General features: G+C 43.8%; 1 protein-coding gene across 6 annotated transcripts in view; it reads left to right on the plus strand.

Moving 5' to 3' along the window:
- Window positions 1-22,936, plus strand: part of TNRC6B (trinucleotide repeat containing adaptor 6B) — a 167,657-nt gene that overhangs the window by 103,016 nt on the left and 41,705 nt on the right. For all 6 annotated transcript variants that reach the window (XM_039914022.1, XM_039914020.1, XM_029078919.2 and 3 more), the window contains 3 exons: window positions 9,358-9,445; window positions 16,421-16,442; window positions 20,741-21,085. In XM_039914022.1, the coding sequence (XP_039769956.1) occupies window positions 9,358-9,445; window positions 16,421-16,442; window positions 20,741-21,085 (455 nt within the window). The remainder of the gene's footprint in view (window positions 1-9,357; window positions 9,446-16,420; window positions 16,443-20,740; window positions 21,086-22,936) is intronic.

A 22,936-nucleotide genomic window follows, 5' to 3' on the forward strand; every position in this document is an offset into this window, starting at 1 on the left:
TAAGCGCTGGGGTAGGTCACAGGGGTCAGGTTGGACACAGTTCTACACGGGGCTCACCATCTATTTTAATCCTCCTTTTACAGATGGTGAAACTGAAACTCAGAAAGTTAAGTGACTTGCCCAAGATCATACAGCAGGTCCAGTGGCAAAGCTGAGACTAGAACCTGCGTTTCCTGATTCCCAGTCCAATACTGTTTCCATTAGGGCACACTGCCTAACCAGTTGAATTGCTGTTCTCTCTGAAGCTTTTTCTTAAAAATGAGGACAGGAACCATCTCTGGTATGTAGGTCTGTTCTACCCCCACCCCAAGCACTAGGGACACTGTGCTGAACATTGTAGATATTCAGAAAATACTTTTAATGATGCTGTGAGGCATATAATCCCATTTAGCTATGAGATAGACTCACCAATAATTCATTATATATGAGGGAAATAAAGTGGAACACTAAATGGAGCAACCTAATTACCTGGACTTCTTGATCATCCGTCCTTCCATTAGTGGTACATTTGAGAACAAGAACCATATTTTCTCTTAGCGTTATTCACAGGTACTTAGCGATTAAATTGGTTGATTTTTTTTAAAATGATACCCTAGAGTAGCCACTTGAGTAAGTTATGTATCCATCCAGTTAGGATTGCTTGTCTTCCTTGCCTTCAGAGAGTTTGCAGTTGACTGAAGACATTGTCTTATTTTCATTCCATGTGTTTCCCAAGTGCTTAAAAAGTTGTTTGAAGATAGGCATATAACCCACTGAATCTTAACTTTAAGGTTTTTTCAGTTCTTTTGGCTCATGGTCTCCACTGGTGTCACTTCAATTTGCTAATTTGCTGATGAGTAGATTGAGAGAAAATTATTTTGTTCACTTCTCACTCGATCAGTTTTTAGTGTTGTTCCCTCATCTGTCGTCTACTCCCACAATAGCGCAGATTTTGGCCAAACTAAAAAAATGACATATTTGTCCCATGCTTCAACCAAGTTAGAACCATGTCAATTTGTTTATACTAGATGGCTTAGTAGAAGTAGTGGATTTTTCATATGAACATGTGTTTGGAGAGATTTGGTTGAAAAACTAATGGAAACGAGATGGACAAACTGTAGCGTACTAGGAATAGATCAATCAGTGGTACTTATTTAACATTTACTGTATGCAGAGCACTCTAGTAAGCGTTTGGAAGAGTCCCATCCAACGGAATTGGTGGACACGTTCTCCCTGCCCACAAGGAGTTTACAGTCTAGACGTGGGGTCAGATATTAAAAGGAATTTGTTATGCACGCAAGTGCTTGTGTGGCTGAGGGTGGGGTGAATGCCACATGTTTAATGGGTAGAGATGACGCAGAAGGGAGAGGGAGTAGGGAAAATAAGAATTGTCAGGGAAGGCCTCTTGGAGGTGATGTGATTTTTTTTAAAAGGCTTTGAAGGTGGGGAGGGAGTTGGAGGATGTGGGCAAGGGCCTGCAGCAAGGTAGATGAGATTGAGGTTCAGTGAGTCAGTTGGCGTAAGAGGAGTGAAGCATGCAGGCTAGGTTGTAGTAGGGAAATCAGTGCAGTGTGGCTCAGTGAAAGAGCGTGGGCTTCGGAATCAGAGTTCATGGGTTCGACTTTCGGCTCTGCCACTTGTCAGCTGTGTGACTGTGGGCAAGTCACTTAACTTCTCTGTGCCTCAGTTACCTCTTCTGTAAAATGGGGATTATCTGTGAGCCTCACGTGGGACAAACTGATTACCCTGTATCTGCCCCAGCACTTAGAACAGTGCTCTGCACATAGTAAGCGCTTAACAAATACCAACATTATTAGGGAGCAAGGTGACTGAATGCTTTAAAGCTAATGCTAAGCAGTTTGATTGACAGGTGGATGGGCAACCACAGGAGGTTCTTGAGTAGGGATTTGTGGACTGAACGCATTTCTAGAAAAAGGATATGGGCAGCAGACTGAAGTTTAGATGGCAGTAGGGAAGAGAGGGGAGGCAGGGAGGGGTCAGCAAGGAGACTGATAGAGTAGTCAAGGTGGGATATGATAAATGTTTGGATCAGTGTAGTCACAGTTTGGATGGAGAGGAAAGGGTGGGTTTTTGTCGTGAAGGAAGAACCTACAGAAATAGGCAAGTCGAGGATAATGCCGTGGTTACGGTCTGGTGAGACAGGGAGGATAGTGGTGTTGTCTTCAGTGGGGGGAAAGACAGGGAGGACTACATAAATATTGGGCTTGGGGGGTAGAGTGAATATCAGTTGCTTAAGGGGCACTGTTGCAAAAAGTGGCTCCGAAGGGAGGGTGAATAGGAGAAACGATGACCTGCTCAGGGAAGGCCTCTTGGAAGAGAGAAGATTTTAATGAGGCTTTGAAAGTGGGGAGAGTGTCAGATATAGATGGGAGGAGGGAGTTCCAGGCCAGAGAAGGACGTGGGGAAGTCTTGGCAGCGAGATAGATGAGTTTGAGGTGCAGTGATTAGGTGGGCATTTAGAGGCGGGAAGAGTAGGGTTTGGGTTGTAGTAGGAGATCAGTGAGGAAAGATAAGAGATAGATTGTCTTAAAGCTGATGGCAAGGGATTTCTATTTGCGGAGGAAGATGGGCAACGGTTGGAGATTTTTGAGGAGCCGGAAGACATGACTGACCATTTTTTAGAGTATGAGATCCAGGTGGCAGAGTGAAGTGTCGACTGGAGTGGGGAGACACAGGAGGTAGGGAGGTCAACAAGGAGGCTGTGCGGTAGTCAGGGCAGGAATCAAGTGCTTGGACCAGCATAGTAGCAGTTTGGATAGAGAAGCAAGGGTGGATTTTAGTGATGTCGCTAAGGTAGAACCGATAGAATTTGGGGGCAGATGGAATGTGTGGGTTGAGTGAGAGAGGTGAGTGGAGGATAATGCCAAGACTGTGGGCTTGTGAGACAGGGACGATGGTGGTGCTGTCAACAGCAATGGGAAAGACATGAGGAGTTACATTTTGGACAAATTAAGTTTGAGGTGCCAGCGGGACATCCAAGAACATGTGTGGGAAGCATCCCTTTATCCATCACTCCAAGCAGAGAGTCGGTTTGTGGTTGGGAGGTCAGCCAGATGCCAGGGAGTTAAGTCTTTTGCCATTAAGAAGATCTGATTTCTGGGTTCAGTTAAGCTCCTGATCGTTGGCAGAGTCTGCATGGGATAGACACATTTTTTGAAAGCATCTTGGGCTTGAAGTTTCATGGGACATATTGAATAGAGGGAGCTACTCCTGACATCCTTAATAATAATAATAATAATGTTGGTATTTGTTAAGCGCTTACTATGTGCCGAGCACTGTTCTAAGCGCTGGGGTAGACATAGGGGAATCAGGTTGTCCCACGTGGGGCTCACAGTCTCAATCCCCATTTTACAGATGAGGGAACTGAGGCACAGAGAAGTGAAGTGACTTGCCCACAGTCACACAGCCGACAAGTGGCAGAGCTGGGATTCGAACTCATGAGCCCTGACTCCAAAGCCCGTGCTCTTTCCACTGAGCCACGCATCCTTGAGGATGAGGAACGCTGCGGCAGCTCCCTGGCCTCGTTATGGGCAGCGAATGTGTCTGTTCATTGTTCTCTTGTACTCTCTCAAGCACTAAGTACAGTGCTCTGCACGCAGTGAGTGCTCAATAAAAACGATTGAATGAATGAATGAGTGAATCTGTCCCTGGGTGGATTTTTCCAGGATCAGTTTTGTTGAACCAAACAGGACTTGGCAAGAGTTTTCTCTTGTTTCTATGTGGGAAGCTGCCAGGAGAAGACCAAGTGGTAGAATGCAAATCCATAACAAGAGCAAGAGAACCAGCAAGCTCCAGAGCTGCTCTTTACTGGTCAATACTTTGGTTTTTAAGCACTTAATTTGGGCCAAGCATTGTACTAAGCAGTGGGGTAGATGCAAAATAATTAGGTCGGGCACAGATCAAGGGGGAGAATGGGTATTGAATCCACATTTTACAGGTGAAGAAACTGAAGCACTGAGTCACACAACAGGCAAGCAGGGAGAACTAGGATTAGGACTCAAGCTCCAATCAGGAGGAAGCAAATTTTAGAGGGGGGATGGAAAAAAATCAGTCCCTTTAGGACTCCAAATGTGTCAATCTGTGCTGGTTTATGACAAAAAGCACTAATGGAAAATGAGATGGACAAACTGTAGCATACTAGGAATATATCAATCAGTGGTACTTAATTGAGCAGTTACTGTATGCAGAGCACTCAAAACTCAAAACTAGTGTTTTGGGAGAGTCCGATCCAACGGAATTGGTGGACACGTTCTCCCTGCCCACAAGGAGTTTACAGTCTAGACGTGGGGTCAGATATTAAAAGGAATTTCAGTTATGCACACAAGTGCTTGTGTGGCTGAGGGTGGGGTGAATGCCACATGTTTAATGGGTAGAGATGACGCAGAAGGGAGAGGGAGTAGGGAAAATAAGAATTGTCAGGGAAGGCCTCTTGGAGGTGATGTGATTTGATGCAGATCCTTTCATTACGATGAAAAAGAGGGAGTGATCATTAGTGCTGATAAGAAGGCGGGTATTCTAAAATTATGTTTTTCCAAAAGACTTTGGGCAAACCAAATCAATTTGGGGGGGAAAGAGCCTCGAAATCAAGGGAAAGTCAGAAGTACGTGGCTTGTTCTTCCAAATGTCTGGTACTAAATATGTAGGTAAATGCCAGCTTCTTAAGCAAAGGTTGGCAAAGATTGCTTTTGCTGAGGAAGTAGAGGTTAAAGAGAAACCCCTGCTCTACAAATATGCAGAGTAAAAGATTGAGAAGAGCATTGCCTGTCCCCTGGAACGCTTTGGCTAGCTTTCTGTTTGGAAATCAACCTGCCTGGAGTAATCATGAATTTCAGCTTGCTTTTTTTCCTAGTTTCTTTATTACTAGGAAGTATTTGAAAAAGGGATCATCGTTCCAGAATGTCAAAGTAGTCTGAAAAGTTGTCGAGGCTTTAAACAGGAAGTGTTTGCAGATGGGGCTAGGGTGCCCATTGCTTCCTGCTCAGCTTCTCTTCGGAAGCCTTAGTTTCTCTTTGGAATGTAGGATTCTGGGGGGGCCAAGTTGGGGCCCGAGAGGGGTCCCTGCCAACCCAACTCAAGGTGAAGGCCAGTGTAAGAAATGAGGAACAGATCTGAGGTGTTCACAATTAGCCTGACACAAAGAGGAGCAACACACAATACAGCATCTTTTACCTTTTTTAAGGCAATTTTCACCAGGCCAGTTTATCATATCCTTGTGCTAAAATGCATTCCCGCTGTTCGCTGTGGATTTTGATGGAAAGCGCTGGCTTTGATCTAGTTTAGTGGTTTAGGAATGTGACCCAGTTCATTAGGATGACAAAATAATCAAATGCTGTCATTGAAAACTTAATGAATAAGCCCAGTAACCACCTTAAACTTGAATCCGTTGTAATTTCAAGAAGAGCAAAATATTGAAAACCACTGGTGTACAATTTAAAACATGCTGTGCACCCCCACGTGCCCCCCCCGAAATACAAAAAAAAACCCCAAATCTTACTCCCCATCCCCTTACCTTCCAACAACAAAAAAAAAAACAAAATCCAAAACCCTAGTTTTTTAAATTTCAGTAAGGTGCAGGTTTTTTTGAAGGAGGTAAGGGGCGGCTGGGTTGGTGTTCCGTTCTGAATGATTCTCAAGTGAACTAACTAACAGCATTAGCTAAGGACATAAGCCATCCCCTCCTAGGCTAGGATTACGAGGGCCTGTAAACTGAGAAGAGCCCAGCTAGGAATGAATTCATTTATTCAGTCGTATTTATTGAGTGTGTCTGTGTGCCAAGCTCTGTAATAAGCGCTTGGGAGAGTACGATATGTGACAGGAACTTGTGACAGTTTTTGTGGATCAGAATCCTCTTAGGCAGATGCGAATAAGTATTTAATCACTTCCACAATTCATTTTTGAGCTAATTCCCAATGGCCCAGGGCCAGAAAAGGTGAAAGATCCTGGTTTTCTCAGATGCTCATACTTTGGCATTCAGTCTCACTGCCAGCAGAGTTCTCTTTGAACTGAAGGACAGTTCTACATTTTGGTATATATCTGTATAGCGAGGCATGTGGGCTTCCCATCGAAGCTAGGGTTGATGGCTACCTAGTAGACAGAACTTTGAACATTAAATTTCCAAATGCCCAGATCCTGCCTCAGACTTGGAACTCCCTCCTTCTCCAGATTTGTCTATTAAGTGGAGATTAATAATAATAATGTTGGTATTTGTTAAGCGCTTACTATGTGCAGAGCACTGTTCTAAGCGCTGGGGTAGATACAGGGTAATCAGGTTGTCCCACGTGAGGCTCACAGTTAATCCCCATTTTACAGATGAGGGAACTGAGGCACAGAGAAGTTGTGACTTGCCCGCAGTCTCACAGCTGACAACTGGCAGAGGCAGGATTCGTACTCATGACATCTGACTCCCAAGGCCGGGCTCTTTCCACTGAGCCACGAGTGTGAGCCCATTGTGGGATATGGACAGTGACCAACCTGATTAGCTTGAATCTACCCCAGCGCTTAGTCCAGTGCTGGGCACATAGTAAGCATTTACCAAATGCCAGTTTTAAAAAAACCAAGCACCCAAAATAGAAATCCCAACTCCAAAATGCTTCCCAGACTCCTTCTCTTCTCCTTAGTGTCCAGTCCATCAACTTCAGAAAGAGCAAGTTCCTCCTCTCTGTTGGTACGGGGAACCTCTTTTCGAGGAAATTCATCCTATGATGTCAACAGTTCTGATTCCTCTAGCTTTTGTTGCTTGTATGCAGCAATACTTTCCTTGAGGGATTTTTTTTTGACCCTAAGATGCGTGAACACACCTCCTCCTTGAGCAGTTCCAGAGATGACCCAAATAACCTCCCAGGAGTGATGAGGGCATCTTGGTGCGATCTTTTTTTTTCTTCCCTCCCCTCTAGACTGTAGGTTCGTTATGGTCAGGGGATGTGTCTACCAACTCTGTTATACTGGACTCTTCCAAGTGCTCTGCACACAGTAAGCGCCCAATAAATACGATTGATTATTCAGCAGCTCAGATGCCATGCGTCCAGGGGCCTCTCTGGACCACCAGTAGCAGTTAACACTTCGAAAGACAAAAGGCAAATTAGAAAAATGGTCCAGAAGACCAGTTTAATCGTCACGAGTTCAGGTTGGGACCTTGAAAAAAAGCCATGTGATTTTTGAGATGATGAACAGAAGAATGGCATGCAGGCACTGGTAAACAGTCTTTCTGGGCGTTGAATTGTTCTGACCCTTAGTGTAGTGCATTGTGTAGAGTTTTGGGCGCTGCATTTTTAAAGGTCATGAGGACATTGGAGCCGGCCCAGAGGAGCTACCGAAAATGGTTAAAGGTTGGGGAAACAGGTTCCGTGGGGAGAGATGAAGGGAACTGGGAGAAAAGTGACTAACAGCTGTCTTGGCACTTAGTGGAAAGAGCGTGGGCATGGGAGTCAGAGGTCGTGGGTTCTAATCCCGGCTTGGCCACTTATCAGCTATGTGACTTTGGGCAGGTCACTTAACTGCTCTGTGCTTCCGTTACCTCATCTGTAAAATGGGGATTAAGACTGTGAGCCCTACGTGAGACAACCTGATTTCCTTGTATCTACCCCAGTGCTTAGAACAGTGCTTGACGTATAATAAGTGCTTAAAAAATACCATCATCATTATTATTATTCAATTATAAGAAGGTGGTTTTTATGAGGAGGTGGTGTTTGCCCATTGTTTACTCCATGCCAAGAACTAGATAAGAGGAGATGGGATTCAAGTGAAGCAGCAGAGAAATGCAGTAGGCAACAAGGAAGAAAATTTCTTCGCCAGAAGAGCAGTAGCAGGCTACAGGTGCTTTGTTTACCCCAAAAATAAATAAATGAAAGGGAGGATTGGTTTAAAAAAGAATAGGCAGCTGTCTGGATTAGGTAGTTTGATTTGCTTACTTAGAATAATAATTATGACATTTGATAAGTGCTTACTATATGCCAGGCACTGTACCAAGCGCTGGGATGGATATAAACAAATCAGTTTGGACAGAATCTCAGTCCCCGTTTTACAAATGAGGTAACTGAGGCACAGAGAAGTGAAGTGACTTGCCCCAGGTCATATAGCAGACAAGCAATCAAACCAAGACCCCTCCCCAACTCTATTCATCGGTCTCACCCAGGTATTTGACACCAGGAATAGGCATGGGCTCTTGGCAGTCACCGAGAAAGTTTGGCTGCCCTTAGAGGATCAGCCAGTTTTCCCAGAACGGGTGTTTTCACAGTTTTTGGATAGAACGCTGTTAGGAATTGAGGAACCGCATTTCCCATAGTGCTAGTCAGTGTGGATAGAACAGATGGTAGGCAGGAATCCGTCGGCCATATTCTAGTGCTTACTCTGTACAGAGCACTGTACTGAGCGGTTGAGAGAATACGTTATAAAGGAGTTAGTCCTGTTCCCTGCCCACAGGGAGCTTACGGTCTAGAAGGGGAGACAGATATTAATATACATAAATTTTGGATGTGTTGTGGGGCCGCAGGTGGGAGAAGAAAGGGTCCAGATCCAAGCTGAAAGGGTGACAGAGAGAGGAGAGGGAATGGGAAATGAGGGTTTAGTCAGGAAAGGCCTCTTGGGGGCCATGTGAAGGACCTGGACTCTAATCCCGGTTCTGCCACTTGGCTGCCATGTGACCTTGGGCAAGTCACTTCCCTTCTCTGGGGCTCAGTTCCTTCATCTGTAAATGGGGATTAAGAGTGTGAGCCCCATGGGGCACGGGTACACTGTCCAACCTTAAGAGCTTCTCTCTACCCCAGGGCTTAGTACAGTTCCTGTGCATAGTAAGTGCTTAACAAATACCATTTTTTTTTTAAAAAAAAAAAAGGTATTGGGGGCATAAAACAGAAAAAAGTTCCCTCTAATGGACTTGGGAAGCAAAATGATGTGCTCATCATACCTGAATTTAGCAGAAGTGATGTTTTCTCCCTCACTGGGATACTGAAATTATTTTTATGTAAGTCTTATGCCTAAGAACACTCCGGTGGGGCAAGTGCTAAGTCGTTCAAATCACAAGGTTATCTTTGAGTGCAAACGTCAAGTTTGTGTGTCTTGTGTGCTACAATGCATTCGAGGGTTCCCCAGTGTTCAGAAAGCATTTCTACTCCTTTCCAACTGCCTAATTTATTACCAGGGAGTAGCTTTAGACATCGAGGACATTGAGCTAATTATTCTTTAAGTCAAAACAGTTATCATATGCATTGTATGTAGTGCGTCTTGGTGAAATTGCACAGCTGCCTGTTGGACTACAAATGAGTATTCAGTTTTGTTCCCTTTGGCATGTGGAAAAATATATTTGTGTCTGAGCAATGTGCTGTATGACCGATTAGTATTGTGATCATTCTATTTTGACAGAGAGAAGGAGCAAGAAAGGGAAGAACAGTTAATGGAAGACAAGAAAAGGAAGAAAGAGGATAAAAAGAAGAAAGAAGCTGCTCAGAAGGTGGGTCTGAAATGCTTGTACCTATTTTCGACACCATCGTAGAATGTTGTAGGTGAAGTATTTGTGCTGCATCCTGGCCCTTCTAGACAATAAGCTCGTTGTGGGCTGGGAACGTGTCGGCTAATTCTTGTGTATCGTACTCTCCCGAACACTTAGTACAATGCTCTGCACGTAGTAAATGCTCAATAAATACCATTGATTATCAGTCTGCTTCAAGTTTTGGAAATTCAGAAGGAGGTGGAGAGGAAAACCCCTGTATTTGTGAGGCTATAAAACATGCATTGAACTTTTAGTAGTCGTCGTGCTCCAAGTTCCCATCTGTAAGGAAAGGAGAAATTAGTATAGTGGCTTGAATGAAGAGTGATGAGTTGAAATAGGTGTAAAAAAACCCTGTTTTTTTCATTTCTTTATTTGTAACGTCTTTTAATATCCAATTTTCAAGTTGAGAGTAGGAGCGTGTCAAGTCTTTAAGGAATCTGTGCATTGAATGCCATTGATTGATGGAACCACGGTACTTGAAAGCTATGAAGATGTCAAGTTCCTGCAGAGTTTCCTCAAGGGAGGTTAAGCTGAGGAAAGTCACAATAAAATGTTATGGGTCCAGGTAAAAGGTAAAGAAGATAAAGCTCACGAATCCTGCTGCTCTCTGCTGAATCTTTCTTGCCTCTGAGCTGGCCAGGTAATGAGAGAGGCAGCCCCACTATTGGCTAAACTCTCCCAAAGTGAAAAGTAAAACCAGATGATTAATAATGTCACTTCTCATTGGCTGTAATGAATGTCCTCCTCAAACCAAAGCTTTTTGGTCTAGGCTGGTTTGTCTTTGGAGCTGAGCTAATCCACTTCTTTCCAGTTACCTTCTCTCCATCTACACTGTAAACTCATTGTGGGCAGGGAATGTGACTGCTAACTCTGTTGTATTTCATTCTCTCAAGCATTTAATACACTGCTCTGCACAGAGTAAGCACCCAGTAAATGCCATTGATTGATTATTGTTGGAAGAAACCAAGCTGAGGTATTATCCTTGCCCAAGGACCAGGTAAATTTCCTGGATCACTCCTGCCTGACAAACCTTCTAATCATCCAGGAGAACTAATTAGGAATTCCTTTATTGATTATCTGTCGGGGAGAAACCGTTCTGGAGAATCACAGTTTTACTAGTAACCCTCATTTTAAGTACTCTTTTAAACCAAAAGGTAGTTGTGTTGGGTTTTTTTTCCCCTCTGTAATGCACATTTTTTGAGTGCTATTCAGCTATGTAAAATTTCATTGGCACAGCTTCATTTTTATAGAGTGGACATTGGATAAGAATAGCTTCTTCAAAAACAAAAAAAAACACTCAGAAAACAAACCCCTCAAGCTTCACAGGGCTGGGAACTCCACCCCGTATTGGATTCTTGGCCTCCTTTGGGACCCAGCATTTCCCTGAAGAGCCAGAGCAGAGAAATACCCTGAATGTGTGGAGAAGGGGGCAGATATAATGCACCTCTAACAGTGCTTGGCGTATAGTAAGCGCTTAAATATTATTATTATAACAAGGGTAATAATCCTCACTAGCTAGTAATGGTATTTATTAAGCATTTACTACCTGCAAAGTGCTGGGTTAGATACAAGATAATTAGGTCAGGCCCAGTTCCTGTTCCATATGGTGACGCCTCATGACTTTGGTTGCTAGATAATTCCCCCAGTTTTCAGAAAAATCTCTTCCTCCTCCTTTTTCCATCACCAAGACAAGCGAATTTCTGTGTCTTCCACAAGTAAACCAAGCTTGGCACTTCCTGAACTTGGGCAGACAGCCACAGGACAGGAGAGCAGCCTGGAAAACCAACTTGCACACCCCAAAAAGCAAACAAACCCCACTGCCCTAATTGGGGTGGAGGAGTGATGGGGAAAGGGTTTGCTTATTGTGGACAGGGAATGTGTGTCTGTTATATTGTTATATCGTCCTCTCTCAAGTGCTTCGTCCAGTGTTCTGCAGATAGTAAGCGCTCAACAAATACTATTGATTTGATGCCAAAATAAGCATCTGATGTCCTGCTTTGTGTGGGTTTTGCTTTACAGTCAATCAGTGGTATTTATTGAGTGCTTACTGTGTGCAGAGCACTGTTTTAAGCACTTGGGAGAGGCCAATACAACAGTAATATTGCCATCCATTAAATTTCCATTTCACTAGAAATAGGCTCCTTTTCTTTTCAAGTCTATGCTACGTGGAGACGGACTGTCATATAAAGATGATTATTGTCTTACCAATTGCTGATCTGGGAACCCTGGACACTTTTTTCTTATGTGTATTGAGGGAAAATATTCTGTCTACATGCTGTGGTTTCTAGAGAGTCCTTCTTAAGTAGAAATTTCATTTAAACAGAGAGCCCAGCATGTTTCCAATTTATGATTCAGAGAGCCACACATTCTCTACCATTCCTGGAAAGAAGTTAGTGACCCATGCCTGTTAAATTGGTTTTTCATTGACTTCACCTCCTAAAGAAACATGTATTAGCAAATTACAGCATGGCAGATAGAGCACCGGCCTGGGAGTCGGAAGGTCATGCGTTCTAATCCTGGCTCTGCCACTTGTCTGCTGTGTGACCTTGGGCAAGTCGCTTCACTGCTCTGGGCCTCAGTTACCTCATCTGTAAAATGGGGATTAAGACTGTGAGCCCCACATGGGAAAGGGACTCTGTCCAACCCGGTCTGCTTGTATCTACCTCAGCGCTTAGTACAGTGCTTGGCACATAGTTAAGTGCTTAATAAATACCAGTATTATGATTAATAAACCTCTCCAGCGAGGAGATGGGGTGAAAAATGCCAGTACAGAAAAGAGGGCAAAATATCCTGAAATCACCCTGAAATAGCATTATCAAGGATGAATTATTGAATCAGCTGACTTTGATACATCAAATTTGTTGAGGCCCAAAAATACTACTTGTTGAAGACAGTTTCTGGGAACTATGGGGTGATTTTGTTTTGCTTTTTGTTTTTGGTTTGGGGTTTTGGGTTTTTTTTGGTCACCTTGCAGCGTACCTGTCAGAAAACAATTAGCTTTACTGCCACAGTAGAATCCTGGAGAAAAAGGGCAAGTAACTTTTTTTTAAAATGGCACCTGCTAAGTACATGTTATATGCTCGGCACTGTACTAAGCACAGGGGTAGATAAAAGCTAATTAAGTTGGACACAGTCCGTGTCCCACATGGGGATCACAGTCTTAATCCCCACTTCACAGATGAGGGAATTGAGGCACAGAAAAGTGAAGTGACTTGCCCCAAGACACACAGCAGACAAGTGGTGGAGCGGGGATTGGAATCCAGGTCTTCCTAACTCCTAGGCCCAATGCTCTATCCAATAGGCCATGCTGCTTCTCTAAACAGACTCTTTATGAGTTTGACACCCCTAGCTTTGATTATAGTGAAAATGTCTTCCATCTCTGTTATATTGACTCTCCCGAGCACTCAGAAAGTGCTCAGTAAATACCATTGATTGATTGAAAGTGAATAGTTGGGGAGGTAATGTATTGAATGGGAAGTAAAATCTGAAATAATCAGTTGAAGGTGCAAGTCTTTGTATTTGGCTTGCTGTTAAAACCTCAGAGAAGCAGGATTTTGGGGTGTCCTTTTATCCATCATTGCTTGTCTGGGAGTCTTACTTTATGTTCAGACTTTTCTTCTCCCCTCCCTCCTTTTCTTTAAAGCCTTAACCTGCTCGCCAGCATTTAGTTGTCACTTCTGTGCCTCAGTGCACTCATTTGCAAAATGAGGATTCAGTACCTATTCTCCCGCCTGCTTACTCTGTGGGACCTGATTATCTTGATTCTGCCTTACCGTTTGGCATCTAGCAAGCACTTAACGAACAGCACTATTGTTATTACCGTTACTGAATCACCAATTCACGAGGTAGTGGTTGTACAATTCCCGAAAGCACCAGAAAAAAAATTTGCTCAGGCGAAGGGTGAATGGTTAGATCTGTTTCTGTGGTTAGAAACTTTCTCTACTAAAATAAAACTCAGTTGTAATGTTGAGGTCGGAAAGACCAGAAGTCTTTTGGGAAATCACTTAATTTTTGAACAAATATTTAACAGTTGAAGAAAGAAAAGCATGTAGTCATTCATTCAGTGATATTTATCGAGCGTTTATTATGTGCAGAGCACTGTACTGAGCGCTTGGAAGAGTACAGTTATAATCCTGGTAATTAAGCACTTCCTACATGCCAGGCACTGTTTTGAGCTCGGGGGTAGATAGAAGATAATCGGGTTGGACAGAGTCCCTGTCCCACAGAAGGCTCATAATCTTAATCCCCACTTTAATAGATGAGGGAACTGAGGCACAGGGAAGTGAAGTGACTTGCTCAAGTTCACACGGCAGACAAGTGGCGGAGCCAGGATTAGAACCCAGCGCCTTCTGACTCCCCAACCCATGCTCTATCCAGTAGGCCACGCAGCTTCTCCGTATGGTAGTGACGATGGTTTTCATAGCACCAGCCACATCCCCGCTGCGCACTCCACATCGCCGGGCGTGGGGGGATCGCCGACTGCCGGGTTCAGACCCAAGTCAGCCCACCCCCAGTGATGCTTTGCTTTCTGGGTCTCCCCCTCTACACTGTAAGCTTGTTGTGTCCAGGAAACTTGTCCATTCTGTTGTATCGTACTCTCCCAGGTGCATAGTTCAGTGCTCTGCACACAGTAAGTGCTCAGTAAATACCATTGAATGTTTGAGGCTCAGCTCTTTCAGGGCCGGACCTGTGCAAGAGTGGACGAGAGCAGTGGTTCAGTAGCTACTGTGGGGCAGGGAAAGGAGAGGTGACCAGAAGCAGGCTGGGAAGGACAAAAGCACACAGAACACAAGTCCTCACTGTTAACAAGCCTCAAAAGGGTCTGCTTCTTGAATGAGCCAGATCGGCAGGACAGCCAAGAGCAGCCGTTTAACCACTAATCTATGGCCTGGGCTCAGCAAATAGATTTTGCTCATCCATGACAAGGGAAAAAATCAAGATTGGCATAAGATTTGCCTCAATCTATGATTAGCAACACAGCGGGGTGAGACATAGCGATCTTGAGGAAAGACAAAAATTCAGAGAAGACAAAGGCAGCCATATCCACCCAGAAGCAAAGGGCACCACGGTGGTGAATTTGATCCACTTTTGAATATAGATAGGACTGGGAGTGGATTATAATAATAATAATGTTGGTATTTGTTAAGCGCTTACTATGTGCAGAGCACTGTTCTAAGCGCTGGGGTAGATACAGGGTAATCAGGTTATCCCACGTGGGGCTCACAGTCTTCATTCCCATTTTACAGATGAGGGAACTGAGGCACAGAGAAGTGAAGTGACTTGCCCACAGTCACACAGCTGACAAGTGGTTATGTCTTATAGTATGCCATTCTACCATTTCTTTTCTTTTTTTTTTAAGCTCACCCCCTTGTGGAAAATGAGGCCACCTGTGTCAGTGGCATACCAATTTTGAACTCTGAGGCAAGGCCTCACACCGAACCCCCTTCCCTTCCCCCCGCAACTCACCCCCTAGGTGTCACCTCAGGGTTGAGGAATGGGACCCAGGCGTTTTGTCCTCTCCTGCAGCACCAGACCTCAGGATAAAGAGGGGCTTTAAAAGAAAATAATTCCCAAACTAGATCTTCTTAATTCCCCTCTGAGTACTGGACATATAGTAATAGTTTTTCTGTTGTTTTTGTAGCCTTAAACCATACAGAAAAACGGTTATTTTTGACTTGTAATGCTTCCGGTCTTCTAAGCTGTTACCAAAAGACAGCCAGACATTCAGCAACTTTAAGCAGAAATGGTAATAATAATAATTGTGGTATTTGTTAAGCCTTTACTGTCAAGTAGTGTATTAAGCACTGGGGTAGATACAAGATAATCAGGTCCCATGCGGACCTTACAGTCTAATTAGGAGGGAGACCAGTACTGAATCCCCATTTTGCAGATGAGGGAACTGAGGCACAGTGAATTTTAAGTGACTTGGCCAAAATCACACAGCAGACAGGTGGCGGAACCGGGATTAAAACCCACGACCTCTGACTCCACGGCCCATGTTCTTTCCACTGGGCTATGCTGCTTCTCATTGCAAAGCAGAGAACACGGTGACCTTAGGGGATTTCTCATGCTGTCTAGGCATGCTCATGACAGAGGTTTAAGGCCTGCAACAATACAAATAATTCTGCAGAATATATTAGTGGCATATTTGATTATTGCAGCTGGGTCTCTGTATGACTAATCTAATGAAAACCCAAAAATGGGTCTGGGAGCATCCTAGCTCATTTTCAAGACTATTATTCAGCTCATTAAGGACTGGGGAGAGAAATGCATTGTATTCAAAAGATTTGAGTTGATTCGATGGCTGATGATTTGGATGTATCGTTCATTAATGCTTCTTGTAATGATGGTAAGCGTCAAACTTTCTGTGGACGAAAGGGCTGGCAGGATCTTCTAGTTTTAACAGAACCCATCTGGTGTTTTTTTTGCATTAATGCTGCTTTACAGTTGACTAAATTATTGGCTTCAGTGGCACTCTTCTAACTCTATTGTACTCTCCCAAGTGATTGGTTGAGTGATCAGCACAAAGTAGGTGCTCAATTAATGTTGATGATATTGAAGAGCTTTGCTGGAGATGAGAAGCTGCTTTAAATGATTAAAAAAAACACTGCAGTGAATAAACTAAGTTACTAGTATTTTATTCTTAGGCATTTGAGATGGTAGACAAGTGACCTGGGAATTTTAATTTAAAACAGTTCATGTTGGAAAACTCTTTATTCAGTATTAATGGAAGTTAGCCAAAAGCCTTTGCACTCTACGGTAGTTAAGGGATGTAAGAGCAACCACATCCTGCAAAAAGTATCATTTTAAGTTTTCAGTGACTTGAATCACTTGCCACATCTTCAAGCCTTTTCTTGGAACTAAGAAATGGGTCTTGTCACTTAAAGATGAATTGAAGAATAAGTTTAAGGATCTGTCTGTTTGTTTACTTTGTAGGTCACGGAACAAAAAACCAAAGGTAAGATTATTCTTTTTATATCAAAAATCAGAAAAATCTTCATTTCGTCTTTAGCCAGCCTGTAGTCCAGGCTCGATTCCCATTCCATTTGAGAAAGGAGGGAAGAAGGAGGGCCCAGTTCTCAAGTTGAACTGAATAAGAACAGTCAAGAGCAGTAAAAGGAAGTTAAGAGTACTTGTAATAATGTCCCCAGGCAGTTCTCAAACATTTTGGAATGAAGAGCAATTTTGAGGATAAAACAGTTCCTCACACTTAAAACATTTGGATCCTGCTTATGTAGGGTGGGGTGCTTAAGTTTTGAGACTTGAGTGTTTTATCTTCGTTAAAGTCTTGTAGGAAAATGTGGTGTTGTTTTTTTAAAAAGGGTGCTTTGAGCAAAGAGTAAAGTATAATTAACAGGGGACTTGTGAAAATATATTTAGATTTTGTTATTGGGCAGTAAACAATTAGGACAAGTACAGAAGATAGTTTACTGCTCAAACTAAGTGGAGTTTCAATTTACCACAGAATGTACCTCAGGAAATTGATCACTGGAATTATTTGGAGTCCCATTTTCCTAATTTATTTTCATTTCCCCATCCCCACTTTTATATCCCTCTTTCCACACCCACATACTTGCTCTTTGTGTTTTCACTCTTCCTCTCCCTCTCTACCAAATAACTGTTTCACTTAATAACTCTTCTATTCTACTCTCCCAAGAGTTTAGTGTAGTGCTCTGCACACAGAAAGTGCTCAATAAATACCACCGATTAAATATCATTGATGATAAGCATTCGAAAAAAAATACCTGCTGACCATCCTTGTAACTACACCCTTTTTGGGTGAAGGATGGAATCGAGGTTCTCGAAATTAAGGGTCCAGTCTTTTTCCTGTACTCTTTAACCGGATTTTTCCAGAGATTTGGGAGCATCCTCTGACTCCTTGAGATTCACTCTCCCTCTCTCTTCCGCTCCTCGAGATCCTAGGTGAGTTCTGGAGAGTAACAGGAAGCTGTGGAATAGGATGGGTAAGAGACCAGACTGGGGTTGATGGAAGAAATGTTAGTTCTCTAAGGTAAGGCACCATTGCCAGATCATGAAGTGGTGTGGGATGATCTCAGGAACAGCCCCAAGCCAGGGACAGAGACAGTAAAGCCTTTTCAGAGAAATAGATAGTTCTGACCTGTGGGAGGTTTGGGGGCAGAGGAAAGGGTCTCTCTACCAGATTATTAGAATGGCCAAAAACGTCCCCCTTGAAATGATCTATCACAAGAGTAATTGAAGTTGCCCCAAGTATCTGGATCCAAGCCGGCTCAGGTAATCAAAAGTATTAAACAGCTGAACAAAATTGGATTTGGCTACCTCATGCAGGCGCATACCCAGTTACCTTAATTCTCCTCCCTGCCTCCACCTTCATTATCTGAATAAGTCTTCGTTCAGATAGGTCATTTTCGGTAGCCAAGTTTTGGATAATTGCTTTTTCCACTGCCCTTATCACTGCTACCTAGAGGTGTGGTTCCCCCCTCTTCCAACCCCTCTCCCTTTAGCCACATGACTAATGGGATTGGAGGGAACTTGAAGGCCAGACTTCCTAATGCCCAGGAAGTGACAGGAACCCTAGGAAGATGGGAATTAACACCCCCCCCCCCCAACTTAATTGCATGTTCTTCAACTCCGTCTGTCAGACTTCTCCCAGGAGAAGAGCAATTATTGTTGAAGTAGTGGAGTTGAAGTCCAAAGGGACACGATGGAAAGAAGTTTCAGATTTGAGCAACAAACTTTTGGCTCAGCTCTGGATCCTTGGCCCCAAAGATAGATTTCTGTGGGCCATGTTAGGATAGGAGGACAGCTTGAGGAAGTACTCATTCCTTGAATAATTGAGTTAAATGCAGAATCTCAGGTATTTTAAGACCTGAATTTGCATTTAAAAAGAAGCAATTGTTGGACTAGGATATGGATCGTTATAAGGATTTTGAAAATCATCTGGGGTGGGGGAATCATTTCCATGTATTTCTTGAGCACGCCATCTATTCATCCTCATCTTAATGTATAGAATGTCATTATTAACAGCAGAGATTGAGCACCTGTTTGAGGCAACATGCTCTCGTAGGCATATTTTAAACAGATACTCCTGACAGTCAGCTTTAAGGCACTCAATCACCTCTCATCCTCCACATATCTCCTCTCTTCTCTACTACAACCCAGATCACACCCTTTACTCCTCTTAAGCCAACATATTTACTGTCTCGTTTCTCATCTCTCACCTTCAACTTCTTGCTCTAGCCCTCCCTTCTGCCAGAACTCTCTCCCCCTCAATATCTGGCAGGACACTTCCCTCCCCATCTTTAAAGCCCTTCTAAGACCATACCTCCTCCAAGAGGCCTTCCCTGATTAATTCACTTCTCTATTCCCTGCACATAGCTTGAGTTACTTCACCCTACCTGTAATTTATTGTAGTGTCTGTCTCCCCGCTAGATTGTAAACTCCTAGAGGACAGGGATTGTGTCTACTAACCGTATTGTATTCCCCCAAGTTTGTAAGCACTCAGTAAATACTGTTGATTTAATGGGGTTGAAGGAGACACTTAGTGTAATCATTTGAATGCTTACTATGTGCAGAGCACTGTACCAAGCCCTTGGGAGAGTTCAGTACAATAGCGCTGGTTGACACATTCCCTTCCCACAAGGAGTGTAATGATAATTATGGTATTTATGTGCCAGACACTGTACTAAGCACTGGGGTAGATACAAGCAAATCGGATTGGACCCAGTCCCTGTCTTACATGGGGCTCACCTTCTCAATCCCCATTTTAAAGATGAGGGAACTGAGTCCCAGGGAAGTAAAGTGAGGATTTGTATAGACAAATCAAGAGGAAAAATTAATCTGAAGATGGGATGATGTAGAGATGACTCAGTTCGATTGATTGATATGGAAATGGAGGAATAAACTTGTGTGTCTGTTACCTCATTAATGGTAGGTAACATAAAGGGATAGTATATTGAGCTATGTTTCTAGTTTAGTTTATCAGAAACCACATTAGAAGTCTAAAGTAATTGTGGTATTTGTTTAGCGCTTATATGCCTAGCACCGTACCAAGTGCTGGGGGAGATATAATAAAATCAGATCCCTTATGGGACTCAAACTCTATGTAGGAGGAAGAACAGGTATTGAATCCCATTTTACAGGTGAAGCCACAGAGAAGCGAAGTGTCTTGCCCGAGGTCACACAGCAGCCAAGTGGCCGAGCCGGGATTAGAACCCATGACTTCTGTTGCCCAGGCCCGGGTTCTTTCCACTAGGCCTCTAAAGCTCAAGATCTGCTTCCACCCTCCGTAACTGATTTTTGTGTGACTCTGGTTGGACTTCAATACAGACTCATTTTAATGGAGACCTAAAAGCTAATCGAATAGTGGAAATCACTTTATTCAATTTCTCGGGAATTATATCCTAGGACTTTAGGCCTCAAGGCCCTTAATCAGGTTTTAAAACATACAGAGTTAAAGTGAAAGAGTCAAAATGGGAAAGAGTCCATAATACTTGCACTCCATTCAGGACACTGAACTGAAAGGACCAGCCACAAGGCTCTGGTGATGCAGTTTTCTCGACCATTAAAGGAGTGGATTTGTAGTGACATAAAACCGCTAAAGCTTAAGGTCCCCTCTCAGCTCATCTTTGGGATGCCTTTTCATTATTTCCTGGAGATCTCGATCACCTCCTCTTGGGACCTGAGGCGAGAAGTAATCACTGCTGAGATAACCATAACCAAGCTGAGATAACCATATCCAAGTAGTTTGAGGCCTTTATCAGTTCAAGTCAGTACATAATAGGTTACCATTAGGAAGTGCTCATCAGATGTTAATAATAATGTTGGTACTTAAGCGCTTACTATGTGCAGAGCACTGTTCTAAGTGCTGGTGTAGATACAGGGTAATCAGGTTGTCCCATGTGAGGCTCACAGTTAATCTCCATTTTACAGATGAGGTACCTGAGGCACAGAGAAGTGAAGTGGCTTGCCCACAGTCACACAGCTGACAAGTGGCAGAGGCGGGATTCGAACCCATGACCTCTGACTCCCAAGCCCGGGCTCTTTTCATTGAGCCACGCTGCTTTCTCTATCTTCTTAGACCTAAGTGAGTAAGAACTAAGTAAGAACTAAGATATTCTTAGTAGTTGCCCTAGAAAGACAACTTGGGAGTTGTTTTGAAAGGAGAAATGTCATCAGACACACCCAAGGAGCATCACAGACCGGATGTCCGTACAATCATCAGAAAATGTAGTTCGTTTCCCAATGTGTTTTTTTCCCCCCCCCTTCTCCTTCCAGTGCCCGAAGTGACGAAACCAAGTTTAAGCCAACCCACGGCCGCCAGCCCCATTGGCAGCTCTCCATCGCCACCAGTCAATGGTGGCAACAATGCCAAAAGGGTGGCCGTGCCGAACGGACAACCGCCAAGCACCGCCCGCTACATGCCTCGGGAGGTGCCGCCGCGATTCCGTTGCCAGCAGGACCACAAAGTGTTACTGAAACGTGGGCAGCCCCCTCCGCCATCCTGTATGCTCCTTGGGGGCGGGGCGGGGCCTCCTCCCTCCACAGCACCTGGAGCAAATCCAGGCAACGCACAACAGGTGACAGGAACACTGCTGCAGAGCGAGAGCGGGACTGCATCAGGTAAGGCGGGCCCAGACGAATGAGGATCTGGCGACGACATTCCCGGCCGCTTCAGGCTGCCGGCCAGTGAGGAGCCGGGAAGAAATGGTGGTCGTCTGTGGGCTTTTTGCCCTGGCGTTCCCCGGGCTTGGGGTCAGGAACGAAATAGCCGTCCGGGGATTTGGTGGAAACCAGATATTGTTGTCAAGAAATCTTCTGATAAATGAGCCCGAGGTCCAATAGAAGCGAGACACACCACTCTTTCGGGGTTTAGTTCTCTCTGACCTTAGGCTTCTGTTGCAGTTGGGAGATAAAGCAGTCTCCAGAGGACTTTCTTGTTTTGAGTAGTGGCTGCTCTTGCTCCTCTATTGGGAGGAGAAGAATACCTTGCCGACCCTAAATATGTATAGGTTAAGCCCAAAAAGAAGATTCCTTATGGTTGATCTCAAAAATCTATAGGTGTTGACGGTTCAGACCTAACAGGGAAGAGAAGGGAAAAAAAAGCTACTGTGGTTTCTGGGGAGAATTTTACCAGCACTGCTCTGGGGTTATTGAGGTTTGGTTTTTTTTCCCCAAAAGGTCACCCTGAATTCTCGAGCGTCTCCACTCCCTGGCTTAAAAGCTCTTGTATTCATAAAGGAATGATGAAAGGAAGAGTATGATGATCCTGGTTGATCTGGGTAGATGAAATTGATCTTGGTTCATAAATTGGATTATTGGCAGCAGAGTTGAACCTTCTCAGTGGGGTTGGATTGTTCCTTTCGTGAGCATTCTTGTTACTTAGAAGCCTTAGATAAAGCAAAGCATCCAACTATCTTAGCCCTCTAGATCAAGTGATATGCCAGTATCTAAAGGTAGAGATGCATCAATTTTGGATCGGGATTTGTTGGAGAGCGAGGGCTCCCTTCATACTTGTGTGAGAGTGAAAGGTGTAAAATTGATCAAAAATGTTGATTGAATATCCATAGGCTACCCAGCACAGTTTGAGAGGGTTTTTTTGAGGTGCCAGTTCCTGCCTTCAAATAGTGGTTTATCTGCATTAGGTACCTTTCATTTCCGTTTGAGTTTTAATTTGCTTTGATTTTTAATTTTGCTTAGCATCAATTCTTGGCAGTGATTTCAGAGCCTCAAAGAGTCTATAGCGAGCTACACTGTTAGCTCTCTCACCCAGTTTCTGGTAACTGTCCAATTAGACTGTAAGCCCATCAGTGGGCAGGGATTGTGTGTATCTGTTGCCGAATTCAGTGGGCAGGGATTGTCTCTATCTGTTGCCGAATTGAACATTCCAAGCACTTGGTACAGTGCTCTGCACATAGTGAGCGCTCAGTAAATACTATTGAATGAACTGTCCTAGTATTAGATGGGAGGAAAAAGGCCCCAGTTATGGGTAATGGCCCCAAAGAGGTCTGTGCTTGAACAAAGGTGATGGTACTCCATTACCTTTAAGGTGGTGATCCCTTTACGGATAAGCAAACGGAGAGACAAAAATTCACAGACACCTTGGTTGCATTTGGACATTTGAAAGTCACAACTCTTATGTAGTCGAGTTTTATATAATAAATTAGGTATAAAACCGTGTTGTCTAAACTTCATAGGGTGTGAGAACATTGGTTTTGGAACCTGTGATCTGTATTTGGGTGGAGTTTAAAGCCAACAAACCACTGCACACCAGGAAAATGTGATCCAGACGCCCCAGTATTCTAGGTAGCTGAGGTGAACCGTCTGGGGGAAACGAGCCCATCGGGGAGACGAAGGCCCAAACCAGGAAGATAAAAAGGCATCGTAAAGCCGGGCAGAGTGGGGCCGTTTTGCTAGGAGCCTACAGCATCAGGGCATAAACCAGAAACCCACCAGTGAATTGGCTGGCATATT

This window comes from Ornithorhynchus anatinus, chromosome 14 (genome assembly GCF_004115215.2).
Source record: "Ornithorhynchus anatinus isolate Pmale09 chromosome 14, mOrnAna1.pri.v4, whole genome shotgun sequence".
NCBI classification, from domain to species: domain Eukaryota; kingdom Metazoa; phylum Chordata; class Mammalia; order Monotremata; family Ornithorhynchidae; genus Ornithorhynchus; species Ornithorhynchus anatinus.